Source organism: Sciurus vulgaris, assembly GCF_902686455.1.
Source record: "Sciurus vulgaris genome assembly, chromosome: 2".
Classification (NCBI taxonomy): domain Eukaryota; kingdom Metazoa; phylum Chordata; class Mammalia; order Rodentia; family Sciuridae; genus Sciurus; species Sciurus vulgaris.
In genome coordinates this window covers 92,473,433-92,497,932 of record NC_136462.1, presented here as the reverse complement: position 1 = coordinate 92,497,932, position 24,500 = coordinate 92,473,433, and the positions used below count along the sequence as shown (strand labels likewise).

Below are 24,500 nucleotides of genomic sequence, written 5' to 3'. Positions count from 1 at the left end.
AAGGAATATGACAATTTGGAGGAATCCCAGAGAGCCCACACTTCTGAACAGACAGGCACAGGAAGGTCTCTGTCAACACTGACAGAGAGTGACAGAGAAGGACTTTAGAGTGAGTTGATGATGATGAAATCCCAAGCTTACTCATCCTCTGCATCTGCAGAGCCGACCTTGAATTGGATATTTTGATGGCCCAGGGATAAGAAACAAATAACTCAACAGCTTTTGTATCAAAAGTCATGGAGATTGGGGTGAAGTGGAAGGTCTGAGTGATTCAGAAAGCAGACACAAGACTGACAAAGAATGGATCCTGTGCAAGATAAAGAGGGAACCTTCTGGAATGTGGAAAAGCCAAGAGCCTAATGTGCCAGGAGTGTGTGTATAGAGGGAGAGACAGGTTTGGGTGTGGTTGTCTGGAACTGGGTGATGAAAGAGATGGAGCCAGTGGATGAAGATTATGCAATGATGACAGACAAATTAAAATGTTTATGAGAATCATGGCCCTTCAGTGACCTTGGAACAGAGTTGAGTAAAGGGAATCTAATGTGGCCTAGTCCAGTTGCAGCTCAGTCACCACCAGCCTTCCCCAAAAGGGCACTGATATCATATATCATCCAATAACAATTAGTGAGTTCTTATGCTATGCCAGGCACTGTGTTCCAAGTACTCTTTATATAAAGATGGGAAAGATCCGCCTGTCCTCCACCAAAGTTAAAGATAAGGATTTAGTCAAATTCCTTAACCCAATACAGCTGTCAAAGTATGTCTTTTAAAAATAACATTATTGTAAAGCAATATGAGAAAAAAAAAAAAAAACGCATTATTATTATTATTCCATAGCCACCATAGCTAGTTTACTGGGGGCTTCCTTTGTGCCTTCAACTACATTAAAACCTTGACAACCTAGATCAATGACAATGGAAACTCTGGAGACAGGCTGTTTGGGGTTACTGTAGTCTCCTTCATCCATGGAGCAAACATTCCAAAGCCCCCAGTAGATGCCTGAAACCATGGATAAGACTGAATACTAGAAATATATACTATGTTTTTTCTTATGCATATGTACCTATGATAAAGTTTAATTTAAGCTTGGCACAGTAAGAGATTAACAACACTAAGAAAATAGAACACCTGGGCATGGTGGTGCATGCCTGTAATCCCAGCAGTTTGGGAGGCTGAGGCAGGAAGATTGTGAGTTCAAAGTCATCCTCAGAAACTTAGAGAGGCTCTAAGCAACTTAGGAAGGCTATGTCTCAAAATAAAAAAATAGAAAGGGCTGGGAATGTGGTTCAGTGTTTAAGCACCCCTGGGTTCAATCCCCAGTATATATATTAAAAAAAGAACAATTATAACATTATACCATAATAAAGTCACCAGCATCACTATTCTCATGCTTTGGGGTCATTATTAAACAAAATAAGGGTCACTTGAACACAAGCACTGTGATACCATGATAGGTGATTTTATAACTCAGAAGGATGTTAAATGACTAACGAGCAGGTAGTATATATGATGTGGACACATTGGACTGAGGGATGTTTCATGTCCTAGCAGAATGGCTTGAGATTTCATCATACTACTCAGAACTATGCACAATTTAAAATTAGTGACTTGTTTATTTCTGAAAATTTCCATATTTTCAAGTGATTATTGAATGAGGGTAACTGTAACTACAGAAAGCAAACAACAGGTAAGGAGGTACTACTATAAAGATTAGCACTCCTATTAATTGACTGAGTAACCTTGGGCAAGTCACTTAACTTGAGCCTCATTTTCCTCAGATGTGTGTGGTGGGGAAAGTAACGGTAACTACCTCCTAGTGTTATTGAAAAAATTCATACATGGAGAGTGCCTAATTATAGTGAGAGTTCAGTAAGGGTTGTGCTGGTTGACCCCCTGAAAGACTTTATGAGGCTCTTTTATTATCTCCATTTGACAGAAAAGGAATATGAGTGGCAGAGCCAGTCTCACCCCCAAGTCTAACTGGCACTACAGATCATGTTCTAACTACTAGGCTGTACTGCCTCAGAAACATGCTAGCAGTTGCCATTTATCCAACATCTGCTGTGCTTCAGGCACCCACAGGATACTTTCACTGTTTCTAATCCTTCCCACCATCTGCAGAGTAGATATCATTACAACCACCATACACATAAGAAAACTGAGGGGACTGGGGTTGTGCTCAGTGATAGAGCACTTGCCTAGCACAGGTGAGGCACTGGGTTCGATCCTCAGCACCACATTAAATAAGTAAATAAGTAAATAAATAAATAAATAAAGGTATTATGTCTATCTATAGCTAAAAAATACATTAAAAAAAAGAAAGAAATGAAAACTGAGGCTTAAAGTGACCAAATGACTGTGGTCTGACTCAGATGTGCATTCTCCCTCTGTAGCCCTCCTCCTAGTGTTGTCTTTTTAAACATAAAACATAACAACTTCAAATTCCTGTAGAAAAATCACAAAGGAGGCTTTGCATGATATCAAAGATACGGTTATACTTTTTAGACAGGAGGTATCCTTGGCGTCCATTTAGTTGATTGTTACTTGGGAATTTCAGAGAGATCCCTGTCCTACTATCCTGTGCTCAGCACCAGCTCCCCTCAGAGCTCGAGGTCATCAGGCTTTTTGGTTCTGACCAAGTACTCCCTGAAAAGGTTGGAACCCTCAGCCCTTGGCTGAAGTCTGAGAAGTTGCCTGGATGCCTTGAGCTAGAGTGAGGGAACAGATATTCTGTTTGAAAATTCCCCCAAAACAGGGTGTCAAAAAGCCACATATCATTCAGGCATAGGGGCACATTCCTATAATTACAGTGACTTGGGATGCTGAGGCAGGAGGATTGCAAATTCAAGGCCAATGTCAGGAACTTAGCAAGATTCTATATCAAAAAATAAAAATGGTTGGGGATGTAGCTTAGTGGTAATGCTCCCCTGGTTCAATCCCCAGTACCAAAAAAAAAAAAAAAAAAAAAAAACAACAACAACAACAAAAACAAACAAAAAAGCCACATATTACGTGATTGCATACATATGAAATACCCAGAACAGTAGCAAATTCAGTCAGAATGTAGATCAGCAGTTGCTTAGGAACAGGGCAGAGGGAATAATGGGGAGTCTTCTTGAGGTGGCGAAAATGTTCTGAATTTAGATAGGGGGGATTGTTACACAGCCCATGAGTACATTACAAACCACTGATATGTACACTTTAAAAGGGGAATTTTACGGTATGTGAATACCTCAAGAAGTTGCATGTGAGATACCCTAGGTTCTATCACCAGCATGGCAAAATAAACAAAAGGGGGTGGGGGAAGTTGTTTGAGAAACAGCCAGGCATCCAGGGAACACGCTTGGTCTGTTCTTTTCTGTTATTGCATGAGAGCTAAGGGATGGGGGCAGCAATGACTTGGACAGGAAGACACTAATGTGTGACTGTGAGCAGGTCTATGGGGCATCAACCCCTCCTCTGTAAAACTGCACCTGGGCCTTGGGAACCACAGCAGGAAGGGGAAGTAGAAACTGCTGTGGGGGGGTGTGGGGGGCTGTGGGGGGTACTGGGCGTCCCTCTTCAACAACAGCAACCCACTCGTACATCTTACTTATTGGATTCCCACTTATGGTTTGGCTTGCACACAGTGTCCTCCGCTTAGAACTTTTTGAATCCCTGCCCTCAAGCTAGATGTTCTCTAAGGTATCTTCTGGCTTAATTGTGTAGTGGCCTCTATAGAGTCTTTCAGCTTTATTTCAATACACTCTTGTTATTGTTTTCACTGAGCACTGAGTCTCTAAGAAGGAACCTCAGCCAAATGCCTGGTATGTTTTTCTCCAATCTTTCTTCACATCTGATTTCAAGCTTTCTTTTGTGCAATTCCCTGGCTTGACCACATATCTACCGTTATTTTCCATTGATTTATGAGACATCAAGATTCTACCGTTATTTTCCATTGATTTATGAGACATCAAGATTGTATGGAATGTTCCCTCTTAATTAACACATGACACATATTTAGAAAGACTCTTGTGCATGGTTTTACCTAAGTGTTAGGTGTCATAATTAATCTGATAATGTTTCAACCTCTGCCTCTTGGCAGTGGTTTGACTGAGTCTTGTTCAAAAATATTTCTAGCTATCCTGAAAATTTTAGTTTCCTATCCTTTTAACCACTTTATTTCCTTCATTTCTTTCTTGAAATCTTTAGTGTTAAATTAATCGTATTCCTCATTTCATGACATTGTCTAATTGGTCTGTTTCAGCTCTCTCTCTCTCTCTCTCTCTCTCTCTTTTTAAGGTAGTTATTGAATTTTCTCTTTTTATACCATAACCAACTTCCATTCACTTTCTCTCACAAAATTTTTTTTCACTTCCAACTTCCCCACATTTATTAGTTTACTAATATGTCTCCCCTGCTCAACTCCTTGAGGTAAGTAATGTCATCTTTTTCTTTCTGGGCCCACACTCAACACTGCTGTGCATGCACAGGACATGTTCATGAAGGTTTGTTCAGTGAAGACTTGTAGCAAAAGCGACTTCATTAACATAGGAGATGCATTTCTCAGGTAAATCATAGAAAGCCATATAGGCAGCTGTCTGGTTTTTAAACAGACTACTGTAAGCTTGGGAGACTGAGACAGGAGGATCACAAGTTCAAAACCAGCCTCAGCAATTTGGTGAGGCCCCTAAACAACTCAGCAAGACCCCGTCTTTAAATAAAATATAAAAAAGGTCTAGGGATGTGGCTCAGTGGGTAAGCTCCCTTGGGTTCAATTCTCAGTATTGAACAAAGCACTGAGGGTTGAATCTGGCAACACTTGAAATTCATAAATTCCCTCCAGCAGACAGCAGGGCATGCACCCTTTTCACTCCCCATGTTCCTTTCTTGCTTCCCCACATTTTCTGGCAGCTTGTGTCCAGGGAGATATTTTACATTTTCATGGTCATTGTGTCTGATGTCTGTCAGTTTTCTCCCATCAACTTTCTTCAAAGATCTAAAGATTTTGACTATGGAGGCAAACTTCTGCAGTTTCTTGACATTATTTCAATTATTTTTTGCAACAGCTGAACCCCAGTTTCCCGAGCCCACAATGCACACTTTCAGGGGAGCTGCTGCCATGGCCAGGTCGGTGTGCAGCAGCCCAGATTGTGCCTCTCAGGCCAACTGCCGGCCGCGACCTGCTCAGCCTAGCCTGCAGGGGCTCAAGGTGACCCCGCCTTGCTTTCCTACATTTAAAATGTTTTGTATGTGGCATTGTAGTTGAATGTGTTCTTACAAAAATATATTGCAATTTTTTCCAGTATGTTTTTGGTTTCATATATATTTTTTATCTTTAGAAGTTCTGTCGAGTCTTTTTTTCTATCTTCAATTTCTCTCCTCATTATGTTCAGGCTTTTCTCTACTTCCCCTTGAGTATATTTATAATATTTAAAACAGCTCTTTTAGATCTTTGTCTGATAATTCTGTCATCTCTGTCATTTCTGGATCTAGCTCTGTTGATTGATTTTTCTTCTGGTTATGGGTCATCTTTTCTTATTCTATATGCTTGTTAATTTTTTATTGGAAATGATCATTGTGTGAGAACTGTATTTTATTTTATTCCTTTAAAGGACATTGCTGTGGTTTGCCAGTAAGTTCCTAACAGTTCAATTTGAGCTGTCAGAGGCTTGCTTTTAAGCTTCATTTCGGTGGGTCCAGAGCAGCCTTTAAACCTGACTTATCCCCACTAGTAAGTCTCGACTCTCTGAGAACTCTTCCTGTGTGTGATGAAGTCTATCTACTCTATTACTTTATCTGTCCTCTTGGAATTTCATTCTCATACATGCACATATCATCATTCAGTCAGAGACCTGAAGGACCCCTCTGAAAATCTCTGGAGTATTCTGTTTAACTCTCTCCCTTCTATACTATGCTACCCTGCAAGTTCTAGCCACCTTGTCTTACCTGAATGTGATCTCATCTCCTCAACTCAGTAAGATTGCTGGGGTCTGCTTGGGTTCTTCTTCTCTATATTGTGGCCTGGAAGTCACCTTTAGGAAGTCCCTCAGTTGGGATGTGTCTGATATTTTTCTCATGATTGAACTAGAGTTATGTGTTTGGGGAGGAAGATCACAACGGCTGAATGCCGCTCTCATCATGTCTATCAGGTGAACTTACTATCGGCTTGACTTCTCACTCTTGAAGTGGCCTGGATACCTGGCTGAGGTGGTTTGGCCTTTGCTGGCATGGGGTGGCAAGGGTGCAGCTACAGTTTTTTCTGTATAGTTGCTTGTCCAAATCAAAATCTTATTTGGAACCAAACATTAAACCTAGTTGCAATGTCTCTTTTAATCTAGAAAAGACATTTTATTCACTATGTGATCTTGTTGAAGACACTGGGACATTGTCATCTTCAAGTTGAAGTAGAATGCTTGTTTTTTGATTTATCTGCAGGAGTCATTGTATTGTTGCTCTTCTTATGCTCCTGTTTCTTGTTTTGAGAAGTCGAATATAAGGGCTTGAAATATTCAAATGGAAAATTTTTGACTAGAGGCTCTTCCTTTTAAAGCAGCTGGAGTTTTTGATATTTCTTTGTTGGTTTAGGTGACTGAGTTCTGTGAGGACAGAGGGAGTAATCTGTAGGAGTACTCATTGTGAAGCGTTCATTCTGCCATTTAAGACTCCTGCACCACAGAACCACAGAGCAGGTCTGGCTCTATGAACTGCCCAATTGTCCCTGCATGAGTGTATAGATATAAGTGCCCTATATGGTCTCTTTTTCTGAGGGAGTCAGCCCCACAAAATTATCAGTGAAAGAGTCATCTGAATCTCATGTCAAACTATGAGTCATCAGGACTGATAGTCTGCAGAAACTTTGTTCACAGGTTAAAGACATCTTGCTTCAACAGAAAATGAATGAGCCTCTACTCTATGCTCAGCACTGTGCTAGGAACAAAGAAATGCAGACAGAGTATCTGATATGAGCCCAACTTTAAGGTTATTAGTAAGCTGACTGACAAGATAAAACATATATTAAATTATAGAGAGCTTTATCCAGTGCTAAAATGTATGGCACAAGTGATTGGGATTATGTTAGAGCATGAGAAGGGAGGCAATTGTGTTCTGGAGTAGTCAGTGAAAACTTCATAGAGGAAGGTGCATTGAGCCTGAGGTGTGGCTGGGATGTCCAGTGAAGTTGCAGGGGGCTTGTCTTTAGAACCAGAGAAGATTGGAGATCAGAAGAACATGGGCTTAAATCCTGGTCTGGCTTTCCTCTTCTTGTCATGTGACCTCACCTCTCTAAATTTCAAGGCATCTCATCTTTAAATTGGGACAGTCAAGTTCTTGGAGAGGATTAAGTGAGATTATGCCTGTGCAGTGCTTGGTACCACACCTGGCACCTACAATGAAGATGATATCCTTGACTAGAAAGGAAAATTGGGGAGACTGAAAGACATTCAACTGGAGATGTGTAACAGCAAGGTGTCCATACAGTTCCAGATTCAAAGTCAGGAGTCTCACAGAAGTGAGAGATGAAGTCAGTGACTGGGTAAGCTGTTTATGGCAAGACTCAGCAGGAAGGACAGAAGGAGAAAGACCCCAGGGAATGTGCACATGCATGCACAACTTTGGCTACACAGGTCTGAGTACCATTAGCTCCCTTCACATGCACTTCGCCTCCTATACAAGAAACCATGCTTCCTCCTCTCTAGTTTCATTTATTTCCACTGGGACAATATGTCACATAAGCCATGAAGAGGAAGAATGAGAATGCATCAGTGCAAATCCATCACCATTCAAAGTTTGTGCTCTATGGAAAGTTGAGATTGATACCCAAAGCATAGTATGCTGCCATTATGACTGTGCTACCCGGAAGTTGGAAATCAACAGAATGGTCAAAAGGTTGACAAAACACCACTCACCTCTTCATCTATCCAGTAAAAATGACCAAATGTTAGCAAAACAGGCCTTGCCCTGTATTGTTCATGGCTGTGTAATGATAAAATGAATCATACACAATCCCTGTCCTCAGGAAGACACACTAGTAAATAGTTGGGGAAAAGCCATGTGCTCTGGTCTAATAGAGAATTTCAAAGTGCTATGAAACAACTTACCTGTGTTAAGGTGGAAAAGTGCCCATCAGGCCATGTTTAGCAGGAGTTAACACCACCGCTGCAAGTGGCCGTTCATGAACTCATCAGCGTGAAGATGGGGAGGAGCTGCCCCTGCTCTCTCCCTGGCTGCCCTTCCTTGGCACACTCTCTTGTTACCTTGAGTATCATCCACCCTCCTGGCCACAGTTTTAGCATAAAATGTGCCCATGCATTGCTTCTCTCTTGCCTCACTTCCATTGTACATTTCCTCAGTGACAGCTTTTCAACCTTTGCCATTGCCTTTCAGACTATTCTGTGTTACCTCCACCTTCCACCCACTTGTTAGCACTGCCCTAGTTCTTTGGCCCTGTTCAGACCTGCCTCTCCAGGGAGAGGTCAAGGAACCCCTCTGGCTTCTCTTCTCTCTATCCTAGGTTGCATCCAGGGAGGGGTTCCCCACCTTGGTCTGGAGAAGCTAAAAACTATATGCAATTAAATGCTCAAACTAAAATTTCCAAACACTTTTTAAAATGATAGTACTATATCTGAAGAACCTTTAGAAATATTTGTATTTTTTAGTCAGTCATTTTACCTTTTGGAATGTCCCAAGGGATGGGGTTGGGGTTGGGATTGACCTACAAAGATATTCATCACAGCCTCATTTACAACAGAGAAAATATTGAACACCAGTCAAATGTCTAAAAATAACCACTACTAGAAATCTCTTGGCAAATATTTGATTACATGGGAAAATAATTGGATATATAATTAGATAAAAACACTAGAATACTGAACTCTGGGCATACTGCCCAGAGGTGAACTCAGTATTGAGTACAGTCTTAGCAGTGAAACCAGGAATTGAGTGATAGCTCTATCCCTTACTAGCTGTGTGACCTTGGTCAGTATAGCAAACTTTACTTAGCCTCTGATTCTCCATCTTCGAAAGGAGACAATAATAGTACATACCATGTAGAATTGTCCTGAAGATAATGTACATGAAACATAACACTATATACATGAAACATTTGACACTTATTATTATCATTATCATTATTGAATTGGGTGGGACTTCACTGCTGTGTGGAAGGGACAGAGGTACCCAGGGTACTTGGTAGTGGGATGGGGGATATCACTTTACTTGAAAGAATACAGAATGAAGGAGATGTGGCAAAGGACAAAGAATGAAGTTGGCTGGCAAAGGGAATGGATGTCCCTCAGGAATAAAGACAACATTCTACCTCCTTTCAAGTATTCGTCTACCAGGTACAGATTCTCACTTTTCGAAGCGTTTGTTATATTGTTTTCTTCCATTCCTGGCTTAATTTGTGATGCTTTCCTAGAGAGGCTTCCAAGATAATATTCCCAAGAGAAATCTAAGCCACAGAACCCTTTGCCTGAGAATCTGTTAGTTTCACCCATTAATCTAATGACAGGAAGAAATAGAATCCCAACTATTTGGTTTGAAGATGGAGATTCAAGGCCTGGAGAGAAGTGAGGTTCAGTCGTCTCTGAAACTCACTGGTGGAGAGGTATGCTGTCCCATCCTTCTGGCATGGGCAAGAAACCTGACAACTTGCTAGACTTTCTGTTGGCTCTAGCAGTGCTTGTCATAGCAGCTAACCTTTGCACAGTTATCCTGTGAGCTCAGGAGGTAGAGAGGGAGATTAGAAATATCACCAACATCAAACCCAGACAATTTCTGTCTGGTCCTGCAGATGTTAAAAGAAAGCTTTCCTTCAGTCCAGGGTCCTCATCCAGGAAACCACAGGCCACAGGTCATTTTTCTGCCCTTTTTACAGTGATGAGGTGCCTGGGGATCCCCACCCGTGTGGTCACCAACTTTGACTCTGGCCATGATACAGATGGAAACCTGATCATAGATGAATATTATGACAACACAGGCAGGATTTTGGAGAATAAGAAGAAGGATACCATCTGGTGAGATACAATCTCTTGGTCTGTTTCTAGGGTCACATATCCAAGCCAAACCCCACAAGCAGGAAATAGGGCAGGACTGGTCCATAGCCTCCTGTCCCTTGCATCCTCTCATTTCTTGCCAGCCTCAGGGTTTGGTATCTCCACCTTATGCTGGGAGACAAGTGAGCAAAAAACATTTTGGGTTTAGAATACTCACATCATCAGAGTTCTGGGCACTGGGTTGAGGTTTTCCTCTTTGTCAAGTCCTTCGTCTACTACTTAGTCTACAGTTCTGACCACAGGAGGGCCTGTAGTTACACCTCTGGACACGTGCCTCCATGAACCAGCAACCCATTCAGGAAAAGGGCCACAAGGACATTTTTGAGGGAGAGAGAAGGAGTTTTAACTTCTGTAGACTAGAAGCCTTTGCTGCCTATTCATGAAGTCAGCAGAGGAACACTTTTCTAGAGGCAGACAGAGGCTCACGGGAGACAGATATGAAACTACTCACCCACAGAGGCTTCGAGCCCTATGAGGAAGTATGTCTTTCTATCGAACAGTTCACTTACTCACCCATCTTGCTCTAGAAAGAAGACAAGAGGGACACTTCTCCCTGAGCTGCAGTTAACGTGTACTCTGGTTTCTCCCTCAGGAATTTCCACGTCTGGAATGAATGCTGGATGGCCCGAAAGGATCTCCCTCCCGGATATGGAGGCTGGCAGGTACTGGATGCCACACCTCAAGAGACCAGCAATGGTAAGAACCTCTGGAGGGAAAGCAAGACCCACTCCCACAGAATCTGCCCCACCACTCATGGCCTGTCATAGAGTCTTCCCCAGCCACTGAGTGGTCTGCCTCAACCCCCACCCAGGCTCTCTTGTTCTCCTTCAGGTCTCTACTGCTGTGGCCCTGCCTCCGTTAGGGCCATCAAAGAAGGAGAAGTGGATCTGAACTACGACACACCCTTTGCATTTTCTATGGTGAATGCTGACTGTACATCCTGGCTCGTCTATGGTGGGAAGGAGCAGAAACTGCACCAGGACACAAATTCTGTTGGCAATTTTATCAGCACTAAGAGTATCCAGAGTGACGAGCGGGATGACATCACAGAGAACTACAAGTATGGAGAAGGTATAACTAAGATGCCCCACTCAGAGTCCAAGTCTGTGGGCACCTTCCCTTGTCCAACCCCAGGGAGCCAGAGGACATCTGCAGGTGGGATCCAGGTCCACTGTCTCCTCAGCTGTTCAGTTGTCCCAGTTGAGGTATTCCACTGTCTCACTTCCCATGTCCACTGTTACCCCACATCCTACAGGCCAGAGAGCTACCTCCACAAGATGTGCACATTGATTAAAGAGCCATTCACAGGCTCTTTAATCTTCACTGGGAAGATATGAGTTCTTCACCCCTGCTTCTGGAAAAATCAGCCTCCCACTGAAGATGGGTGACAACTTAGTAAATTCCCTAATGATTAGTTTTATTTAACTTTTTGTTTGATTAAATGTGTTTTATTGAATGTTTGAAAGACAGGCCAGACCACAAGCCAACATCCAGGCTGATTAATGTAAGGCCAAACATTCATTCCCACCCTGTTGGACCAGAAGGGACAATAAGAGATTCATTTATTGATTGATTGACTGAGATGGGGTCAAGACACAGGCTAAGCTTAAACTTGTGACCCTCTAGCCTCAGCCTCCTAAGTAGCTAGGATTACAGATGTGCACCATCACTCCTAGCTTCCAGAGGGTGATTCTGAGGTGAGAGCCCTGGCAGGAGTTTCTTGCACAAGCCAGCAGGGCCAGAGCAGAGGCTAAGTTGGTCAGGTTAGATAAATTCCTGGAAATTGAGAAGGGCCATCCACTAGGTTCAGAAAGTCAAGCAAAAATGTCCAGCCATGAGGGCCAGAAGCAGGGTGAGGGCCAGAACTGAGATCCAGCAGGGGCAAGATCTGAGCAGGAGCAAGTTGGAGTGGGTTGGAGGGCTGGGGGAGCTGAGCGATTGCTGGAAGTACCAGTGAGTGCATGGTCTTCCAGCAGACCTTGGAATCTCAACCTGGGCTGGGGACGCACAGTAAGGGACAAGCTCATTTGGCCCTCCATATTCACAGGTTCTGCATTTGATCATTCCGCTAACTATGGATTGAAAATATTTGGGGAAGAAATGCATCTATATTGAACATGTACATAACTTTTTTCCTTGTTATTTTTAAAACAATACAGTATAAACAATACAGTATTTATGTAGCATTTATGCTTATTAGCGGTTGTAAATAATCTAGAGATGTTCAAAGTAGTCAAGAGATTGTCTATGGGCTATATGTAAATTTCTACGCCATTTTATATAACGGAGTTGAGCTTCCATAGATTTTGGTGTCCTTAGGGGTTCTGGAATGAACACCTCACAGATACTAAGTGACATGTGCTTTGAACACACAGCCTAGTAGTTACCATTACCCCTCCAGTACCTGTTGACTGAAGCTACCTTGGTTGAGTCGCCCTAGAAATAGATCTTGACGCCTTGGAGGAAAGGATTTAAGTATGAGTGGTTTATTTGTGAGGCACTCCTGGAACTCTGGCAGGAGAGTGAGGAAGTGATACAGAGAAGTAAAGGAAGTCAATGTAGGGCAGGTTACAAGCCTGTTAACACAACACTGTGGAAACACTGAGTAGGCTGGAGCCTATTCCTGGTGGGAGCTCCGGGAGGACAAATAATGCTGAAATTAAAATTAAATGGCCCTGTTAATTTGCTGAATCTGGCAGCCCTATCATTGACTCAGTGTGACATGTAGAACAACAGTAAAGTTTTGTTGTGCCTGAAAGACAGAGGTTTCTAGGGTGGCTCCAAAGGGGTGTTTAAGTTCCCTGGCTCTTCTGTCCTGCCCCATGAATGGTCTGAGCCTACTCTGGTGGCAGAGAAGGTGTTAGAAAGTCACAGGGGCTGAAATTTAAAGGAAAAGCCTGTGGAAATGGCAAGTGCCAGGAGATATGGGCAGAACACTGACAGCATTTACTGTAGAGGTCCACATCGAGTTACCCTGCAGTGGACCCGACTGTCCTGCTGAGTTGTGTCTCTTGGGCCAGCAGCATTCTGCCTCCTCACACCCATCCTGACAGGATCTGGAGGTGGAGCAGACCCCAGACGTGCTGAATTGGAATCACATCTGCCTGGGCCCACCCGTACTGAAGCAAATGTTTTAAGATCCTCTTCTGCCTGGAACTGGGCTTAGAAGCCCCAGAGCAGGGGCATCAAAAGGGCCTTTGGCTCAGGAGGTTGTGGCAAATTCACTGAAGGGGTGGAACCAGTCCCTGAAGATAGTAAGTTCTTAAGGCAGCTTCTGGGATTATTAGGGACTCATAGGAGAATATTCCTTTACATCCTGTTTATAAGCCTTCCCCCTAGACTGAATGCAGAGGCCTAGGCCACTCTGGGTTCTCTGCTTGCCTAGATGTCCTCTTTTATTTATTTATTTATTGTTTATTACATTTACTGCACTTCTTGGTTTCCCAATTTCTAGGAATTAGTTTATATCTGACCAATAATTTGATTCAGGGACAGGAAATCGCAACATGCCCTGCTGTCTTTTTAATTTTTTTTAACTTTTTAACTAACACATAAAATACAAAAATTATACACATTAATGGAATACCCTGAAATATTTCAATACATGTATACATTGCACAATGTTTAAGTCAGGTTAAACACATTTATCTTCTTAAACTTCTATCATTTCTTTATGGAGAAAACTTTCAAATCCCTTCTTTTAGTGACATATACAGAACATTATTGTTATCTGGTACTACCCTGCTATGCAAGAGCATATAGAACGTCTTCTTCCAATCTAACTGAAACAGTACCCATTGATCAACCTTTCCTGTACCCCCCGTAACCACTCTCTGGTAACTGCCTTGAACATCTACGAAATAAACTTTTAAAGATTCCACGTGAGATCACATAGTCCTTATTTTTCTGTGGCTGGCTTATTTCACTTAACATAATAATCTCTAATTCCATCCATGTTATCACAAATGACAGAGTTACATACTTTTAAACAGTTGAATAGTATTCTACTATGTATATATTTCCTTCATTCATTAGTTGATGGTCACTTAGGTTGCTTCCATTTCTTGGCAATTGTGAATACCGATACATTGAACATGGTATGCAAATGTCTCTTCAGCATACTGACTTCACTTCCTTTGGATATACACCCAGTAGTAAGATTGCTGGATCATAGAGTAGCTTTGTAATTTTTTAGAGAACCTCCATACTATTTTCCAAAGTCCCTGTACTAATTTGTATTCCCACCAACAGCTTATAATTAATTGTTCCCTTTTCTTCAGCATTTGTTATCTTAAGTCTTTTTGCTAATAGCCATTCTTACTGGAGTGAGGTGAAATCTCATCATGGTTTCAATTTGCACTTCCCTTATGATTAGTGATGTTGAGCATTTTTTCATGTGTCTGTTGCTCATTTGTATGTCTTCTTTTGAGAAATGTCTATGCAGACCTATTTGCTATGGAGTTTTTGGAGTTCCTTACATATTCTGGATATACCTTATCAGATTTGTAGTTTGCAAATATTTTCTCCCATGCTGTAGGATTTCTCTTCACTCTGTCAATTGCTTACTCTACTGGACAAAAGCTTTTTTGTGTGTATGATTTTTTGTTGTTTTTGGTTTGTTTGTTTTGATGGAGATGCTGGGGAGAAACATTTTTTTGTTTGCTGTAACTCCATTTGCCTTTGTTTGTTTCCTGTGCATTTGGGGGTCTTGTAAAAAAAGATCCTTAGCCAAGTGTGGCAGTGCACACCTGTAATCCTGGTGACTTGGGAGGCTGAGGTGGAAGGATCCCAAGTTCAAGTCCAACCTCAGCAATTCAGCAAGGCCTTAGGCAACTGAATGAGACCCTGTCTCAGCATAAAAACATAAAAGGGGCTAGGGACATAGCTCAGTGATGAAGTACCCCTGGATTCAATCCCCAGTATCAAACGCCCATTCCAATGTCCTGAAATGCCCTTTTCAATGTTCTTCTGTTTTCTTCTAGTAAATTTTGTAGTTCAAATTTTAAATTTAAGTCTTTAATCCATTTTGAGTTGGTTGTTAATGCTGGTAAGAGATAGAGAATTTAGTTTCATTCTTCAGCATGTGAATATTCAATTTTCCCAGCACCATTTATTCCAAATACTCTTCTCTAATAAGTGTCCTTAGCACCTTTCTGTAAAATCAGATGGTTGTAAATGCTTGAGTTTACTTTTAGGCTCTCTATTGTGTTCCACTGGTCTATGTGTCTATTTTTATACCAAAACAATGCTGTTTTGATCACCACAGTTTTTTTTTGTTTGTTTGTTTTAAAGTCATGTTGGGCAATGTCTTTTGTTTTGTTCTTTTTGCTGAAGATGGCTTTGGCTATTTGGGTTTTTTATGGCTCTATATAAATTTTAAGATTGTTTCTTCCAGTTTTGCAAAGAATGTCATTGATATTTTGATGGATATTGCATTTAATCTGTAGAGTGCTTGGGTAGTGTGGACGTTTTTGCAATATTGATTCTTCTGATCTATGAACACAGGATGTTTTCCCATTTTTTGTGTCATCTTCAGTTTCTTTCATCAGTGTTTAATTTTCTTTCACTTCTTTGATTAAAAATTTTCTCCTTGATATTTTATTTATTTTTTGGATCTATTGTAAATGGGATTGCTTTCTTGATTTCTATTTCAAATAATTCACTATTGGCATATAGCAACACTACATTTTTGTGCACTGATTTTATATCCTGTAACTTTTCTGAATTTATTTATTGGTTCTAATAGTTATTTGGTGGAGTTTTTGGTTTTCTATACATAAGATCACATCATCTGCAAAACATGTCAACTTGGTTTCTTTTCCAGTTTGAATGTCATTTATTTCTTTCTCTTGCCTGATTGCACTGATTAGGGCTTCCAGAACTATGTTGAAAAACGGGGTAAAAGTGAGCACCTTTGTCTTATTCCAGATCTTAGAAAGCTTTCAGCTTTTGCCTGTTCACTATTAGGTTAGCTGTTTGCTTATTATAAATGACCTTTATTATGTTGTGGTATATTTCTTCTATACCTAATTTGTTCCAACTTTTTATCATGGAAAGGTGTTAAACATTATCAAATGTCTTTTCTGCATTAGTGGAGAAGACCACGTGAATTTTGTCCTTCACTCTGTTGATGTGATGCGCATCACATTTATTGATTTGCATTTATTAAACCATCTTTTTATTCCTCCGATGAATTCCACTTGATCTTTTTAATGTGCTATTGTATTCTGTTTGGTACTGTTTTTTTGAGGATTTTTGCATCTATATTTATCAAGGATATTAGCCTATAGTTTTCTCTTTTTATTGTGTCCTTTTCTGATTTTGGTATCATGGTAATTCTGGCTTCATAGAATATATTTGGTAGAATTAGTTCCTCTTCTATTTTTGGAATAACTGAAGGAGAATTTGTTTTTATTTCAGTGTTTGGTAGAATTTGGTTGTGAAGCCATCTGGTCCTGGGACTTTCTTTGATGGGAGGTTTTATTATTGATACATTCTCATTACTGGTCTGTTTAGGGTTTCTATCTTCAGGATTCAGTCTTAGTAAGGTATATGAGTGTGGTAATTTGACCATTTCATCTAGTTATCGAACGTGTTAATATAGTTGTTCATAATAATGTCTAATGAGCTTTTTTATTTCTGTGGTATCATTTGTAATGTCTCCATTTCATCATGATTTTCTTTGTCAGTCTGGTTAAGGGTTTGTCTACTTCATTTATCTCTTCAAGGAACCAGCTCTTTATTTCACTGATATTTTGTACATTTTTAGTCTCCATTTCATTTATTTCTGCTTTTATCTTTATAATTTCTTTCCTTCTGCTAATGTTGGGTTTAGTTCATTCTTGTTCTTCTAGTTTCTTGAGATTGAGGGGTAGGTTGGTTGAGACCTTTCTACTTCTCTGATGTGGGCATTGATTGCTATGCACTTCCTTGAAAACTGCTTTTGCTATATCCATAGGTTTAGATACACTGTAGCTGCATTTTCATTTGTTTCAAGAAATTTTTATATTTCCTTCTTGATTTTTTCTTTGATCCATTGGTTGTTCAAAGTATGTTGCTTAATTTTCATGTATGTGTACAGTTTCCAAAGTTTTTCTTTTTATGGATTTTTAGTTTTACTAAAAATTGTGATTAGAAACCATGTTCAATAAGTGGAGGATGACACATAATGGGGGGGAGGGAAGGGTTAATGTTAGGGTTAGAGTTAGGGTTAGGGAGGGGGGCAAGTATGGAGGAAGAAAGTACTGTATAGAGGGTAAAGAGGGGTGGGAGGGGTGGGGGGAAGGGAAAAAATAACAGAATGAATCAAACAACATTACTGTATGTAAATTTATGATTACACAAATGGTATGCCTTTACGCCATGTACAAACAGAGAAACAACATGTATCCCATTTGTTTACAATAAAGAAAAAAAAAAAGAAACCATGTTCAATATGATTTAAAGTTTTTTAAATTTGTTGAGAATTGTTTTGTGGCCTGTCACATGGTCTATCTTGGAGAATGTTCTATGTGCTGATGAGAAAAATATGCATGATCTGTCCATTGCTGAAAGTGGGGTGTTCAATCCTCAACTATTATTCTATTGAAGTCTATCTCTCCCTTTGTTCTATATATTTGGATATTCCAATTTTGGGTGCATGTGTATTTGGAATCGCTATTTCCTTCTGCTGACTTGACCCCTTAATCATTGTATAATGACCTTTTCATCTCTTTTTACTGCTCTTGATTTAAAAGTCTATGTAATTTGGCTACTCCTGCTTTCTTTGGCATTCCATTTGCATGAAATATCTTTTCCCATCCTTCATTTTCAGTCTATGTGTGTCCTTAATGGTGAAGTGAGTTTCTTGTAAACAATATATTATAGGTTTTGGATTTTTTTTTTATCCATACAGTAACTCTGTGACTTTTAATTGGAGAATTTAGTCCATTTACATTCAAAGTAATTGCTAGTAGGTCTGATCTTACTACAGTCATTGTGTAACTTTGTTTTCTGGTTTTGTTGTAGTTCCTTTCTTCCTTTCTCCCTCTCTTAGGGTCTTCCTTTGTGATTAAGTGATTTACTCTAATACCATGTTTTGATTCCTTGCTTATTATTTTTGGTTTGTCTATAATAGATGCTCTGTGGTTCCTGTGAGGCTTACAAAAAAACCCCTCATGATTAGAGCAAGCTATTTTGAAATGATAGCAACTTCCTATAAAAAAGTAAGAATAGAAACAAAAGAGCAAGAGAAAATATACTAATAAGAAAACTCTATACTTGCACTCCATTTCTTCCCACATTTTGAATTTTTGAGATCCCATTCTACATATTTCTCTATTGCCTATGTTTTATATATTAATATAGTTATAATTTCTAATTATTTTGTTTTTTAGTCTTCATACTAAAGACATAAATGACCAGACATGTTGTCACACACCTGTAATCCCCATGACTCAGGAGGCTAAGGCAGGAGGTTCAAAAGTTTGAGCCTAGTTAACTTAGTGAGACCCTGTCTCAAAATAAAAAGTAAAACAAATGAACAACAACAACAACAAAAATATATATATATATATGTATGAATGGATGGTTTCCATGCCATCACCATGCTTACAATATTCAGCATTCAGAAATTTGTTTGTATAATTACTTTCATCATTGAGTTTTATACTTTCCTATTTTCTTCTTATTCATTAATGTCTATTTCAATTTAAAGAACTTCCTTTAATATTTCTTATAGAACAGGTATGGTGGAAATCCATTCTCTCAGCTTTCATTTGTTTGTATATGTCTTTATTTTTAAAGGATAGCTTTGCTGGGTATAGTATCCTCAGATGACAGGGTTTCCTCACCCCCTGTGAAAATCTCCTGCCACTCTCTCCTGGCCTATAAGGTTTCTGCTGAGAAGTCTGCTTTCAAGTGAATTGGGACACCCCTATGTGTTACTTCTTTCTTTTCTCTTGCAGCCTTGACAACCTTCTCTTTATCTTTCACCTTTGAGAGCTCAATTAGATATCTAAGGGTAGATTTGATTGAATTAAATTTAACGGGTGACCTACTTTCCTGTACCCGGATATTTGCATCTTTCTCTAGGTTAAAGAAGTGTTATGTTATTTATTTGAATAAAGTTTCTAACTTTGGCATTCTCAAGGCCTTCTTGAATTCTAGTAATTCAAATATTTGCTCTTTTAATACCGTTTCAAAATTTCCTGTAAACGTTCTTCATTATTCTTCATTCTTTTTCCTTCTCCAACTGCATACTTTCAGATAGCTTGTCTTTGTGCTCAGTGATTCTTCCTTCCGTTTGATCTATCCTATTGATACTTTCCATTGCATGTTTAATTTTGCTGAGTGTATTTTTCAACTCAAGATTTCTGTTTGATTTTTTAAAAAATTGTTTTGATCTCTTTGTTGTTTCTCTATTACAGTATTGAAACATTTCACTGTTTCTTCAAGCTCATTGACTTTTCTTTAAACAGCTGTTTTAAATTCTCTGTGAATTCTCCCATACTGATCACTCTCTGATCAGTTTCTGGTACCCCATTAGTTGAGGTCATAGTTTCCTAAAAGTTCTTGATGTGTGCTGGTATGCAACATCATCTGGTCATTGAAGGACTAGGTATTTATTCCAGTCTTTCTAATCTGGTTTTGTTTTTGCCTGTCTTTCCAGAAATTCTTAATAGGGTGCTTACTTTCTCAGAAACTATAGTCACTTTTACTATTTCAGCACTGAATGATGCCCAGGTTCAGGTTTGCCAGGAGTCTGCTGTTGATGTGTTATTGCTATTTCAGTATTAGAGGGCAATCCAAGTCCAGATTGAGTTTGTACCAAATGAACCATTGGTGTGGTTTAGAAAGAACCAGGAGAGTACCTAGGAAGAGTGTCCTTGATGAATGCTTTTCTAAATATTCATCACTGGTTTTAAGCCTACCCCTTGTTCAGCCTGACCCACAACTGATACTGTGTTCTACCATCCTAGGTTCTCCCCAAGAGAGGCAGGTGTTTCTGAAGGCTCTACAGAAACTGAAGACTGGAAGGTTCCAAGGCCCCCATTGGGCAGACTCACAACCCTCCAGGCCCATGCCACCTAGCCAGGACAGCCCTCGAAGCCTGGATACACCTTCCCTTCGACCCAGTGATGTTGTCCAGGTGTCCCTGAAATTCAAGCTACTAGACTCTCCCAACATGGGTCAGGACATAAACTTTGTCCTGCTGGCACTCAACATGTCATCCCAGTTCAAGGATCTCAAAGTAAACCTGAGTGCCCAGTCCCTGCTACATGATGGCAGCCCACTGTCCCCATTCTGGCAGGACACAGCATTTATCACACTGTCTCCTAAACAAGGTATGGGCTCTGAATATGGGTGTGGCACACACTGGGTGCACAGAGTCAGTTATATCATCACTGAGGAGTAAAGTCAGCCAACAGGGCTCTGGGGAAGGACCCCTGGGACACTGTTCTTCTTACTGTGTTCTCCAACCCGTATTCCTCTTCTTCCCCTTCTCTCATTCCCTCTTACTTCCTATTCCTCTTCTTCTCTCTCCCTCTTATTTCTCCTCCTCATTCCTGCTCCCCTTTAGAATCTCCAAGGAAAGTGGTTAGTTTAGTGGGAAAAATCTAAATTTAAGAGTCATCTAGACCTTGGCTAGAATCTCAGTTCACCCATTTGCTAGCAGAATGATTTTGGACAAGCCATTTCTTCACTCAACCTCAGTTTCTCTGAAAAACTAGTGCTTGCTTCAGCAGGACTTAGTACACGTTGGTTCCCTCTTCTCTATGGAAGAACCAACAGACCCAATCCAGGCCCAACTGATTTTCTCAGCTACTCTCACTTCGTCGTTGTGTTCTCTCCCTAGCAAAGAGCTACCCGTGCAAAATCTTCTATTCCCAGTACAGCCAGTACCTGTCAACGGACAAGCTAATCCGCATCAGTGCCCTGGGTGAAGAGAAGAGCAGTCCTGAGAAAATCCTGGCGAACAAGATCATCACCTTGACTTACCCAGGAATCATGATTAATGTAGGCAAGAACCCTGCAAATGACCATGGGCTCCCTTGACTCTGACTGGGAGGGGGTGGAGCCCTCGGCTCCTCCTTTTCTTTGCTTTTTCTGATGCCCCCAGGATGGGGAGGTTATCTGAGAGGTCTCCACCCTCTTGTACCACTAAGGCCTTATGAGTGAGTCCTTGAGCAGGAGCCATGGACTATCAGAAAGATTATTGTGCCACCTCCTGCTGTTGGCCTTCTAGGGTCAACACATAGAACCAGAGTCCAAATGGGAGGGGCTCCAATGGAAAGAAATACCTGCCTCAAGGTCAGCTCAGATTTAATTTGCCATTTCCTGGTTGTGCATCCTTGAGCTAATGTTGGATCTCTCCTTCTTTAACTGTCAAAAAAGAGGATTAGACTACTATGCTTCTGAGGATGCCTCCTGCTCTGACATTCTGTGGTCTTTTGAGTGGGACAACATTCAGGGCTCCTTTCTTCCAGTACCATTGCCCCAAGGCTAGTCCACCTCCTGGACCCCATGAAGTGAACCTATGGAACCCCTAGTGGGGCAACTCAAAGGTTTGGTTAGAACTTGGGCCTATTGTAGCATCTTAGCAAAGGATCAATGCACTTTTAGAGAAGCAATGAGACAAAGGAAAAGGACTTTTCTTATCTGTGTATAGGAGTAGTGGGTGGCAAACTGTGAGAAAGTCAGTAAATGGGAAATGCATGAAGGTAAGGGAGAGTTAGGAAAATTTGTTATGTAGATTCCTCTGGTGCCCTCTCATTTTAGGTTGTCTCAGGGATTAACTTTTGTCCTTCCTGGTAGAGAGAAGAGGAGGGGACATTTTAGTCAATACATGTCCTGCTTTTAAGTAAATAGAAGGAAGCCAGAGAACATTTCTTGTTGCCTCCAACTTAAAATAATCCTGATGTCAAAGTGGCATATTTTGGGGTGGCATATTCTGGAACCCTGCAAAGTAGTGTTATCCATAAATGTTCAGTGAATCAGGAATGAGAACTAAGCACTGCTTCCCTGCTTTGTTCTTTTAGGTGCTAGGAGCAGCCATTGTGAACCAGCCACTCACCATTCAGGTCATATTTTCAAATCCCCTCTCTGAACAAGTGGAAGATTGTGTCCTGACCTTGGAAGGAAGTGGCCTCTTTAAGAAGCAGCAGAGGGTCCTGTAAGTGCTGAAAGTGCTCAGCCTTCTCTCTCATTTTATTCTAGGATTAGCATTATCCTTCTTTCTAGACACAAGCTCCTGGGCCAGGTTCAGGACCCTGGAGGAGGGAGAGACCAGGAATTTTGTTGTAAAAGGGCTTTAGGGCTATCATAATGCCTATGGGTTATTCTGACATTCTCCATTCTTTGCTACAGAATTGGAATCCTCAAACCCCACTACAAAGTCAGTGTCTCTCTGAAGACTGTCCCCTTCAAGAGTGGCCAGAGGCAGATCCAAGCTAATCTGAGGAGCAACAAGTTTAAGGACATCAAGGGTTACCGGAATGTATATGTAGACTTTGGGTTATAAATCCTGGGACAATGAGCTGTACGTGTGGATTTTAAACTGTGGGAAAAGGAGCAAATTCAAACACAAGCTATACCTTTCCCCAACATCAAAGGCTCCACCAGGATCTGATGTGAGCAACAGGGGAAATGTCAATGATGGCTAGTTCCCTGGGCCATTGGTACAGCTGCCCAGGACTCCATTCAAGATCCAGGGATTCCATGGTTTCCCACAGAAGTGTGACAGACGTCAGAGGATACCAGTGGGACTTGGCCATGACTTACTACTCCTCAGATATCAAGGAAAGAAGACTCACTGAGCAGATTGTCCTGTGGTTGCAATGGCTAATTCCCTACTACCAATAAACTTCAGTCCTTGCTCTCATCTCCTTCATCACTTTCCCTACACAAGCTCCCGTCTGTTCTCTGGTTGCTGGGAGTGTCCTGTTGTTTCAATGCCTGAGCCCAATCACTCATTTGAGATTTATTGGTTGTCTGGTACATGCTGGACACTGTTCTGAGCACAGGAGGACAAGACGGTAAACAAGACAAACTCCCTGCCATCATGGAGCTTATGCTCTAATGGAGGTAGACACATAAACCTAGCAACAAATGGGGTATCAGTCATGATCCAATATGAAAAGCAAAAACCAGGCTGAGACAGGAGGATTGCAAGTTTGAGGCCAATCTGGACAACTTAGTGAGACCCTGTCTCATATTTAAAATCTCATAAAGGACTGGGATATAGCTCAGTGGTAGATCACTGAGTTCAATCCTCAGTAACGGCAGTAGAGGAGGAGGCTAAAACTTCTGCACATGTCTCTACATACACCTACCCTGTTTACATCTTGGGGAAAACCTGGGCAATCTCTCACTCTTGCCCTTCCCTTGGATCCCTTCCCATATGAATCCAAGCAACCCCTTGGTCCTCACAGTCCTAGCATTTTCTCTCAAAGTCCTGGAGGGTCTTGGGTTGACTAGGGTTCAGGAGATAAAGCCATCTGAATAATGCAGTGAGTTATGTTTTTTATTTTATTTCATATTTTAGTACTGGGATTGAACCCAGGGCCTCACACATGCTAGGTGAGTGCTCTGCCACTGAACTACATCCCTAGTCTTTTTTTTTTTTTTTTTTTGGAGACAAGTTCTCACTAAGTTGTTGAGGCTGGCCTACAACTTGTGATCCTCCTGACTGAACCTCCCCAGTAGCTAGGATCACAGGCTTGTACTACCAGGTTCAGTATGATGTAGATTTTGAATAGGAGATGAAATACCCACAGAGTTTTCTACTGGTTGTAGTGTGTTTTTAATGGTCATTTGAACTCCACCCTTTCTGGGTCCTGTGAAACACAAAGCAACTCCAATCATCACCTCCTCTTGGATGCACCTGCTTTCTCATGGCAGCACACAAAGTTCTGTACTGAGAAAGGCATGAAGCACCTGCCCTTCAGGCATTGGCTACGTGATGGAGACAACTGTCCTATTAAATGTACATACATTAAATAAAGAAGTTAAATGCATCCATTATATACAAACAAAAGGGTCAATGTAGTTAATTGGAGGAGAAGGGGTGTGGTGGGAATCACATAGCAGGCTGATCATCCTGTTAGTGAGTGAGCTGAGAATCAAGAGCTGGTGGCATGGAACTGCACGTAACCTGTAATTACTCCATCCTATAATTATTACATGACAATCATGAGAAATCATTTAAGGAAAACACCATGGAGAGGCACACAGAGACAATGCCCTCTGAAGTTCTTGGAAGATTTCCACTACCACACCCTCAGTCTTTCTGTTTTGTTTTTTGGTTTTTGTTTTATGTTTTTGTTGTTGTTTTGTTGTTGTTTTTGTTTTTTTCTTTTTCTGTTTTGGTACTAGGGATTGAATCCAGGGGTGCTTAACCACTGAGCCACATCCTCAGCCCTTTTTAATACTTTATTTAGAGACAGGATCTTCCTAAATTCCTTAGGCTCATTAAGTTGCAGAGGC

The 24,500-nt window shown here is 40.9% G+C and overlaps 1 protein-coding gene across 3 annotated transcripts in view; it reads left to right on the top strand.

The window, feature by feature from the left end:
* The window catches only part of TGM5 (transglutaminase 5), a 37,345-nt gene extending 13,374 nt beyond the window's left edge, over nucleotides 1-23,971 (top strand). The window contains exons 7-13 of one of the 3 annotated variants that reach the window (XM_079130211.1): nucleotides 9,857-9,995; nucleotides 10,627-10,730; nucleotides 10,866-11,105; nucleotides 19,994-20,359; nucleotides 20,872-21,032; nucleotides 22,055-22,188; nucleotides 22,383-23,971. In XM_079130211.1, the coding sequence (XP_078986337.1) occupies nucleotides 9,857-9,995; nucleotides 10,627-10,730; nucleotides 10,866-11,105; nucleotides 19,994-20,359; nucleotides 20,872-21,032; nucleotides 22,055-22,188; nucleotides 22,383-22,536 (1,298 nt within the window). In that variant the 3' untranslated portion in view covers nucleotides 22,537-23,971. The remainder of the gene's footprint in view (nucleotides 1-9,856; nucleotides 9,996-10,626; nucleotides 10,731-10,865; nucleotides 11,106-19,993; nucleotides 20,360-20,871; nucleotides 21,033-22,054; nucleotides 22,189-22,382) is intronic. The other 2 variants (XM_079130210.1, XR_013762303.1) reach the window with 2 other exon arrangements.
* The last annotated feature ends 529 nt before the right edge of the window (nucleotides 23,972-24,500 follow it).